The sequence below is a fragment of the Anolis carolinensis genome, unplaced genomic scaffold (genome assembly GCF_035594765.1).
Source record: "Anolis carolinensis isolate JA03-04 unplaced genomic scaffold, rAnoCar3.1.pri scaffold_7, whole genome shotgun sequence".
NCBI lineage: Eukaryota > Metazoa > Chordata > Lepidosauria > Squamata > Dactyloidae > Anolis > Anolis carolinensis.
Window position 1 is genome coordinate 11010517 of NW_026943818.1, and position 10907 is coordinate 11021423.

Genomic DNA, 10907 nt, shown 5'->3' on the forward strand with positions numbered 1-10907 from the left:
TATATATACACATACACATATATTTATCTAGACATGTCTATATATATTTGTATGTTCATTTCTCCCCTGTAATATTTCCAAGCCCTATGTATAGGTAGGTAAGAATATATTCATATCTATCCAGACATCTCTCTTTATATAGATATTTGCAGAGACTTGCAAACATATGAGGGCAAATTCATATATAAAAATGATGTATATGTATGGCTACAGATACACAGGTACATGGATCTATATGTATAAAGGATTTGCAAAGACCTGCAAACATATGAGGGGAAATTCATATGTGAAATTAATGTATATACATAGATAATACACATATAAAGGTACATAGAGATGGCAAAACTTGCAAGGGGTTAATGCCTATATATCTGTAGGAGAGTTTAACAAATATTTCAGGGGAAAATGCTTTCATAAGATTAATGAATAAATATTTTTCTTCTTCCCGACTTGCAAGGGTGTCTTTCTCTTTTCAAAACATTCCCTTGATTAAGAGCAAGGGAGGCTTTGCAAAGTAAACACACTGATAAGGGAGGAGAAGAGAGAAAAAGACCACATATTGCAAGCAATAGCCTGCAGGCTTTGCAAAAGAAATCACACTGATAAGGGAGGAGAAGAGAGAAAAAGACCACATATTGCAAGCAATAGCCTGCAGGCTTTGCAAAAGAAATCACACTGATAAGGGAGAAGAGAGAAATAGATCACATATTGCAAGCAATAGCCTGCAGGCTTTGCAAAAGAAATCACACTGATAAGGGAGGAGAAGAGAGAAAAAGATCACATATTGCAAGCAATAGCCTGCAGGCTTTGCAAAAGAAAACACACTGATAAGGGAGAAGAGAGAAATAGATCACATATTGCAAGCAATAGCCTGCAGGCTTTGCAAAAGAAATCACACTGATAAGGGAGGAGAAGAGAGAAAAAGACCACATATTGCAAGCAATAGCCTGCAGGCTTTGCAAAAGAAATCACACTGATAAGGGAGAAGAGAGAAATAGATCACATATTGCAAGCAATAGCCTGCAGGCTTTGCAAAAGAAATCACACTGATAAGGGAGGAGAAGAGAGAAAAAGATCACATATTGCAAGCAATAGCCTGCAGGCTTTGCAAAAGAAATCACACTGATAAGGGAGGAGAAGAGAGAAAAAGATCACATATTGCAAGCAATAGCCTGCAGGCTTTGCAAAAGAAAACACACTGATAAGGGAGGAGAAGAGAGAAAAAGATCATATATTGCAAGCAATAGCCTGCAGGCTTTGCAAAAGAAAACACACTGATAAGGGAGGAGAAGAGAGAAATAGATCACATATTGCAAGCAATAGCCTGCAGGCTTTGCAAAAGAAATCACACTGATAAGGGAGGAGAAGAGAGAAATAGGTCACATATTGCAAGCAATAGCCTGCAGGCTTTGCAAAAGAAATCACACTGATAAGGGAGGAGAAGAGAGAAATAGGTCACATATTGCAAGCAATAGCCTGCAGGCTTTGCAAAAGAAATCACACTGATAAGGGAGGAGAAGAGAGAAAAAGATCACATATTGCAAGCAATAGCCTGCAGGCTTTGCAAAAGAAATCACACTGATAAGGGAGGAGAAGAGAGAAAAAGACCACATATTGCAAGCAATAGCTTGCAGGCTTTGCAAAAGAAAACACACTGATAAGGGAGGAGAAGAGAGAAATAGATCACATATTGCAAGCAATAGCCTGCAGGCTCCCTTGCGACCTTGACCTTGACCCGATTATAAGCCGGGGGAGGCTTTTTCAGCTCATAAATAAAGGCTGAAAAACTCGGCTTATATACAGTAAGTGGATAAATCCATCTGCATTGGACGCACAGAGACCAACACAGCTGTTGGCACCTGAGAGTCAAAAATAAAAATTGGGAACATTTAATTTGGAATTAGCAGGGCCCGAATTCACCACCAGGCCTCACGGAGCAGGGTCTTACCAGTTTGGGGAGGCTCCGCCGGGAGAAGACCCGCCGAGGGCAGCGGAGGTGGAGGTGAGCCGAGCACCAGCTCCTCATGTTGAGCCATTCCACGGTCCGGCAAGGAAGGGGCCCGTCCTCTCGGTGTAACAGGATCAGCTGCTTCTGGGCCCGGACCGCCGTGTTCTCCAGCATCCGCTCCAGCTGGAAGGCAAAGGAAATCACCCGTGGTGTCATGACCCGCAGTTAATGGTGATCAGTATATGGAAAGGAAAGATAGGGAGAGTGAAAGCTAATTTTTAGAGAACCGTATATACTCGAGCCCTTATTTATGAGCTGAAAAAGCCTCCCAGCAGAGCCTGGAGACCGTTGCTTGCAATGTATGATATATTTATCTCTCATCTTACCCTCCCTTATCAGTGTTTTCTTTTGCAAAGCCTCCCTCGCTCTTAACCAAGGGAATGTTTTGAAAAGGGAAAGGAGCCCCTGTAAGTCAGGAAGAAGTACAGTAGAGTCTCACTTATCCAACGTTCTGGATTATCCAAAGCATTTTTGTAGTCAATGTTTTCAATATATCATGATATTTTGGTGCTAAATTCATAAATACAGTAATTACTACATAGCATTACTGCGCATTGAACTCCTTTTTTTGTCAAATTTGTTGTACAACATGATGTTTTGGTGCTTAGTTTGTAAAATCATAACCTAACTTGATGTCTAATAGGCTTCTCCTTAATCCCTTCTTATTGTCCAACATATTCGCTTATCCAACGTTCTGCCGGCCCGTTTACGTTGGATAAGTGAGACTCTACTGTGTGTGTGTGTGTGTGTGTGTGTGTATATATATATATATATATATATATATATATATATATATATATATACACATATATACATACACACACACACACACACACACACACCCAATTTGTTGTATAACATGATGTTTTGGTGCTTAATTTGTAAAATCATAACCTAATTTGATGTTTAATAGGCTTTTCCTTAATGCCTCCTTATTACCCAAGATATTCGCTTATCCAAGCTTCTGCCGGCCCGTTTAGCTTGGATAAGTGAGACTCTACTGTATTATTATTATTATGCTATTGTTAATACCATATTGTTTTTGTTGACTCTACTTTTCCACTTATAGAGCTAGTTTATTGCTTTTCTTTGAAATACGGCAAATATTCAAAAACATTTAACCTACTGATGCCTTGATTAATGAAATTTTATTGGTACAGTAGAGTCTCACTTATTCAACGTAAACGGGCCGGCTGAACGTTGGATAAGCAAATATGTTGGATAATAAGGAGAGATTAAAGAAAAGCCTATTAAACATCAAGTTAGGTTAGGTTACAAATTAAGCACCAAAACATCATGTTATACAACAAATTTGACAGAAAAAGTAGTTCAATACGCAGTAATGCTATGTAGCAATTACTGTATTTACGAATTTAGCACCAAAATATCACGATGTATTGAAAACATTGACTACAAAAATGCGTTGGATAATCCAGAACGTTGGATAAGCGAGTGTTGGATAAGTGAGACTCTACTGTATCTATTTTTATTTTGAAGTTTACCCGTAGCTGTTGCATTTCCCACCCTCGGCTTATACTCGAGTCAATAAGTTTCCCCTGTTTTTTGTGATAAAATGAGGTGCCTCGGCTTATATTCGGGTCGGCTTATACTTGAGTATATACGGTAATGTAATTTTATTGGCATCTATTTTTATTTCTGAAATTTACCACTCTCGGCTTATATTAGAGTCAATGATACACCAAGTCATTACAACAAGGATGTTTCTAAGAACGAGTCTGCTCTGGTTTACTAATGTGAGTGCTATGAACTTTGGGATGTTACACGGTGTTGTATTTGCATTTGCAAACAAGGAATTGCCGATGTTCTGAAAAGTGCTCGGTTTGCGCCTTCCAGCTTACGTCCCCTTTTGACCCGCAGAGTCACAGGGAAAGAAAAGCCAACGGCAAAGCTGATCTCCAAATCCAAAGGCCAAAAGAAGCTTACACGCTCCGGCCCAATTCTCCTCCAAGACAATCCAGTGCCTGCAATTTAATCTGGGCCACCAGCCGCGGCACAAAAGCCGATAAGCTCGGCAGGCAGAAAGTTGACTTGCGTACGGAGCCGCGGTAAGCCGGTCACGGTGAACATGAACAGCAACCCACAAAACACAAAGCTCCCTTTCTCTTTCAAATCTTCAAATAAAATTTTACAAAAATAAAAAAAAGCCTGGCTGCTTTCTACCTGGGGGAATCCTTTGTTGGGAGGTGTTACCTTCCCGCCGGAGCGGTACCTATTGATCTACTCACATCTGCATGTCTCCAAGGTCATGTGGCCAGTGACATGACTGCATGGAGCACCGTTACCTTCCCGCCGGAGCAGTACCTATTGATCTACTCACATCTGCATGTCTCCAAGGTCATGTGGCCATTGGCATGACTGCATGGAGCGCCGTTACCTTCCCGCCGGAGCAGTACCTATTGATCTACTCACATCTGCATGTCTCCAAGGTCATGTGGCCATTGGCATGACTGCATGGAGCGCCGTTACCTTCCCGCCGGAGCAGTACCTATTGATCTACTCACATCTGCATGTCTCCAAGGTCATGTGGCCAGTGACATGACTGCATGGAGCGCCGTTACCTTCCCGCCGGAGCAGTACCTATTGATCTACTCACATCTGCATGTCTCCAAGGTCATGTGGTCAGTGACATGACTGCATGGAGCGCCGTTACCTTCCCGCCGGAGCAGTACCTATTGATCTACTCACATCTGCATGTCTCCAAGGTCATGTGGCCATTGGCATGACTGCATGGAGCGCCGTTACCTTCCCGCCGGAGCAGTACCTATTGATCTACTCACATCTGCATGTCTCCAAGGTCATGTGGCCACTGACATGACTGCATGGAGCACCGTTACCTTCCCGCCGGAGCAGTACCTATTGATCTACTCACATCTGCATGTCTCCAAGGTCATGTGGCCACTGACATGACTGCATGGAGCGACGTTACCTTCCCGCCGGAGCAGTACCTATTGATCTACTCACATCTGCATGTCTCCAAGGTCATGTGGCCACTGGCATGACTGCATGGAGCACCGTTACCTTCCCGCCAGAGCAGTACCTATTGATCTACTCACATCTGCATGTCTCCAAGGTCATGTGGTCAGTGACATGACTGCATGGAGTGCCATTACCTTCCCGCCAGAGCAGTACCTATTGATCTACTCACATCTGCATGTCTCAAAGGTCATGTGGCCATTGGCATGACTGCATGGAGCGCCGTTACCTTCCCGCCGGAGCAGTACCTATTGATCTACTCACATCTGCATGTCTCCAAGGTCATGTGGCCACTGCCATGACTGCATGGAGCGCCGTTACCTTCCCACCGGAGCAGTACCTATTGATCTACTCACATCTGCATGTCTCCAAGGTCATGTGGCCAGTGACATGACTGCATGGAGCGCCGTTACCTTCCCGCCGGAGCAGTACCTATTGATCTACTCACATCTGCATGTCTCCAAGGTCATGTGGCCACTGCCATGACTGCATGGAGCGCCGTTACCTTCCCGCCGGAGCAGTATCTATTGATCTACTCACATCTGCATGTCTCAAAGGTCATGTGGCCACTGGCATGACTGCATGGAGCACCGTTACCTTCCCGCCGGAGCAGTACCTATTGATCTACTCACATCTGCATGTCTCCAAGGTCATGTGGCCACTGGCATGACTGCATGGAGCGCCGTTACCTTCCCGCCAGAGCAGTACCTATTGATCTACTCACATCTGCATGTATCCAAGGTCATGTGGCCACTGGCATGACTGCATGGAGCGCCGTTACCTTCCCGCCGGAGCAGTACCTATTGATCTACTCACATCTGCATGTCTCCAAGGTCATGTGGCCAGTGACATGACTGCATGGAGCGCCGTTACCTTCCCGCCGGAACAGTACCTATTGATCTACTCACATCTGCATGTCTCCAAGGTCATGTGGCCACTGCCATGACTGCATGGAGCGCCGTTACCTTCCCGCCGGAGCAGTACCTATTCATCTACTCACATTTGCATGTCCCTATTTATTTATTTTATTTATTTCCGATATTTCTACCCCGCCCTTCTCCCCGATGGGGTCTCAGGACGGCTTACACAACTGGCAGGATCACTACCAGTATATCATAATACAATAAAATAATAAAACAGTTAAAATAGTTAAATAACATATTAAAATACAATATATAAAAGATTTAACACAGTGCAACGCTGAATATATATGCGTGACCTCCAAGGTCATGTGGCCACTGGCATGACTGCATGAAGCACCGTTACCTTCCCACCGGAGCAGTACCTATTCATCTACTCACATTTACATGTCCCTAGATACCTCCAAGGTCATGTGGCCACTGGCATGACGGCATGGAGCACCGTGACCTTCCCGCCGGAACAGTACCTATTCATTTACTCACATTTGCATATCCCTAGATACCTCCAAGGTCATGTCTCCACTGGCATGACTGCATGGAGCGCCATGACCTTTCTGCCGGAGCAGTACCTATTGATCTACTCACATCTGCATGTCTCCAAGGTCATTTGGCCACTGACATGACTGCATGGAGCACCGTTACTTTCCTGCCGGAGCAGTACCTATTGATCTACTCACATTTGCATGTCCTTAGATACCTCCAAGGTCATGTGGCCACTGGCATGACTGCATGGAGCACCATGACCTTCCCATCGGAGCAGTACCTATTCATCTACTCACATTTGCATGTCCCTAGATACCTCCAAGGTCATGTGGCCACTGGCATGACTGCATGGAGCACCGTTACTTTCCTGCCGGAGCAGTACCTATTGATCTACTCTCATTTGCATGTTTTCGAACTGCTCGGTTGAAAGAAGCTGGGGCTCACAGCGGGTGCTCACTCCGCTCCCCGTGTTCGAATCTGAGACTTTTCGATCCACAAGTTCAGCAGCTCAGTGCTTTAACACGCTGCGCCACCGAGGGCTCCCCTTCTTACTCTAGGATTCCATTATTCTAATACCCTGTTTCCCCGAAAATAAGACATCCCCAAAAAATAAGACCTAGCAGAGGTTTTGCTGAATTGCTAAATATAAGGCCTCCCCCAAAAGTAAGACCTAGCAAAGTTTTTGTTTGGAAGCATGCCTGGCACCCGCCAAACAGAACACCATAGCATGCAGGATTGGTAAATGTACATACCATTTGTACATGGAAATAATGGTAGTAACAAGACATTCTTGACAAGAGTCACAATTTGTCTGGTTTGGTTATGTTGGTTTGTGATGACAACTACTATCTATATATATAAAAGAGTGATGGCATCACGGCGATCCACAAAACAACAAAACTACAGGCCCCCCAACCTCGAAATTTGACAACACGACCCATCATCCACGCCTCTAGGTTGATACAACAAAAATAAAAGAAAAATAAAGTCCTAATTAGAGAGAGAGGAATAATTGCTTTTATCCAATTGCTGCCAGTTAGAAGGCTAAGCTCCTCCAACTTGGTCTCCTAGCAACCCAATAAAAAATAATAAAAAACACTAAACAAATTGATACAATAAAATACTATAATAACAGAAAATAACTAAAAATAATACAAGAAAATAATAAAATATAATAAATAAAAATATAACTTACAATAAAATTAATAAAAAATGCAAATAACGTCAAATAAAAATTACACAACAATTTTTAACCAATACCACCACCACTTTGCCACAGCAACGCGTGGCCGGGCACAGCTAGTACAGTATATAATAAATGTTCTTTTTTGTGAATTCTTTTTCATGGAAAATAAGACACCCCCTGAAAATAAGACCTAGCACATCTTTGGGAGCAAAAAATAATATAAGACACTGTCTTATTTTCGGGGAAACACGGTAGCTGGAGGAGACTTAAGTCCTAAAGAGGATTTCCAAGTCTAAAGCCGAGCCGGAAAAAAACTTGGTCACTTATCTCTTGGAATCTATGGACCGGATAAAGTTATCTAGTACTATTTTATACTTTTTTTGGGTGTAGTCTTGATTCTAGGATCTTGGTTCTTTAGAAAAGGCTCACCTCTCCGACGGTCGGCTCCTGTTCTCCCAGGCCGACGATCAAGATGCAGTCGGCCTGTCGGATGCAGCGCTGGGTCCAGGGCGTCAGGGTGCCGTCCGACTGGTAGAGCACAATGCGGTGCATGTCCTCCTGCTGGCCCAACCAGCTGGACAGCCGGTACTCGTGGATGCTGAAGAGGCACGTATAGAAAGTCTATTCACACTTCCATCACAGGCCACCCAAATACAAAATAAATAAATCTATATATATAAAAGAGTGATGGCATCACGGCGACCGACAAAACAACAAAACTACAGGCCCCCCCCCCAACCTCGAAAATTGACAACACAACCCATCATCCACGGCTCTAGGTTGATACAACAAAAAGAAAAAAAAATAAAGTCCTAATTAGAGGGAGAGGAATTATTTCTTTTATCCAATTGCTGCCAGTTAGAAGGCTAAGCTCCTCCAACTTGGTCCCCTAGCAACCCAATAAAAAATAATAAAAAACACTAAAAATAATTAAAAACACTAAAAGATTACAGTAGAGTCTCACTTATCCAACACTCGCTTATCCAACGTTCTGGATTATCCAACACATTTTTGTAGTCAATGTTTTCAATATATCGTGATATTTTGGTGCTAAATTCATAAATACAGTAATTACTACATAGCATTACTGCATATTGAACTACTTTTTCTGTTAAATTTATTGTATAACATGGTGTTTTGGTGCTTAATTTGTAAAATCATAACCTAATTTGATGTTTAATAGGCTTTTCCTTATTCTCTCCTTATTATCCACCATATTCGCTTATCCAACATTCTGCCGGCCCGTTTATGTTGGATAAGTGAGACTCTACTGTAATACAATAGAATACTATAATAACAGAAAATAACTAAAAATAATACAAGAAAATAATAAAATATAATAAATAAAAAAGATAACTTACAATAAAATTAATTAAAAAATACAAATAACGTCAAATAAAAATTACACAACAATTTTTAACCAATACCACCACCACTTTGCCACAGCAACGCGTGGCCGGGCACAGCTAGTACAATATAAAGCTACAACACAATAGGACAATGCACCAAATGATGGGCATATAAAACTTTCAAATTAAAATTCAACACCATAAAAACGATACAATACAACACATTTTAACAACCAGTGTGTGTATATGAATATAAGTAAGTGGGTAGCAGTCCCAATGACACCCGGGCAGTCCATGTGTGTGTATATGAATATACTGCCCAGGTGTCATTGGGACTGCTACCCACTTACTTTCTCCCTTCTGCAGTTCTGAGGTCAACTTTTCCCCTCTCCAGCTTTAAGAGAGTCTACTTTCTCCCTTCTTTAGGTTTAAGAGGGTCTATTTTCTCCCTTCTCCAGCTTTGAGAGGGTCTATTTTCTCCCTTCTCCAGCTCTACTTTCTCCCTTCACTAGAGTTAAGAGGGTCTACTTTCTCCCTTCTCCAGCTTTGAGAGGGTCTACTTTCTCCCTTCTCCAGCTTTTGGAAGGATCTACTTTCTTCCTTCTCCAGCTTTGAGGCAGTCTACTTTCTCTCTTCTCCAGCTTTTGGGAGGATCTACTTTCTCCCTTCTCCAGCTTTGAGCAGGTCTACTTTCTACCTTCTCCAGCTTTGGGTATACTTTCTTCCTTCTCCAGCTCTAAGAGGGTCTACATTCTCCAGCTTTGAGAGGGCCTACTTTCTTCCTTCTCCAGCTCTAAGAGGGTCTACATTCTCCAGCTTTGAGAGGGCCTACTTTCTTCCTTCTCCAGCTCTAAGAGGGCCTACATTCTCCAGCATTGAGAGGATCGACTTTCTCTCTTCTCCAGCTTTGAGAGGGTCTACTCTCTCCCTTCTCCAGGTTTGGGAGGGTCTACGTTCTCCAGCATTGGGAGGATCTACTTTCTCCCTTCTCCAGCTTTGAGAGGGTCTACTCTCTCCCTTCTCCAACTTTGAGGGGATCTACTTCCTTCTCCAGCATTGGGAGGATCTACTTTCTCCCTTCTCCAGCTTTGAGAGGGTCTACCTTTTCCCTTTTCCAGCTTTGAGAGGGTCTACTTTCTCCCTTCTCCAGCTTTGAGAGAGTCTACTTTTTCCCTTCTCCAGCTTTGAGCAGGTCTACTTTCTACCTTATCCAGCTTTGGGTCTACTTTCTCCCTTCACCAGCTTTGAGAGGGTCAACGTTCTCCAGCTTTGAGAGGGTCTGCTTTCTCCCTTCGCCAGCTTTGAGAGGGCCTACTTCCTCCCTTCTCCAGCTCTGAGAAGGCCCAACTCCAAGATATCTACACAGCAATTCTCTGGCAATGATTGGCAGGCACTCTTTGTGGCTCTTTGCTTCCTCCCTGCCTCCCTTGCCTTGTTCTCTCCAAGTGACATCACAGAGGGCCACCTCACCTAGCAACATCCAATCTGGTGACATCACAGAGGGCCACTTCACCTAACTACAGCCTTTGCAATACAAACATGTCAGAAAAGGTTTTCTATCATCTGCATGATACCAGTTCTTTGCTGGTCTCCTTTTGCAGCAATGAAAACACAGGCAAAATGCATTGCATGCAATGGTACAGTGGGTCTGTTCCCCGAGAGACGAAAAAGCATATTTTTTTGCCCCAAAATATAGTCTCAAAGGCATAGTTGTTAAACCCTAGGAAAAGAATGCCACTATTTTGTCTTGGGTCCAAAGTGGCTCCTCATCCATTCCGGCTTCCTCTCCCTATTCGTTTCTGCCGAGAACCAGATGTGCGGCTCCCAGCCGTTCATCAGACAACTTTTCAGAAAATATATCCACTCATTCAAAAGCAGGGCTAATTCATCTGACAGCTCAGCGGGTATTTCAGGGTCTTGACAAGCCTACGGGAAATTAAGGTTTCTGGGGTTTAAAAAAATACTTT

General features: G+C 43.2%; 1 protein-coding gene across 2 annotated transcripts in view; it reads right to left on the reverse strand.

Moving 5' to 3' along the window:
* pnpla7 (patatin like phospholipase domain containing 7) overlaps nucleotides 1–10907 on the reverse strand; it is a 126036-nt gene that overhangs the window by 46504 nt on the left and 68625 nt on the right. For both annotated transcript variants that reach the window (XM_062959070.1, XM_062959069.1), the window contains exons 23-24: nucleotides 8021–8189; nucleotides 1949–2131 (exon numbers count right to left, since the gene is read on the reverse strand). In XM_062959070.1, the coding sequence (XP_062815140.1) occupies nucleotides 1949–2131; nucleotides 8021–8189 (352 nt within the window). The remainder of the gene's footprint in view (nucleotides 1–1948; nucleotides 2132–8020; nucleotides 8190–10907) is intronic.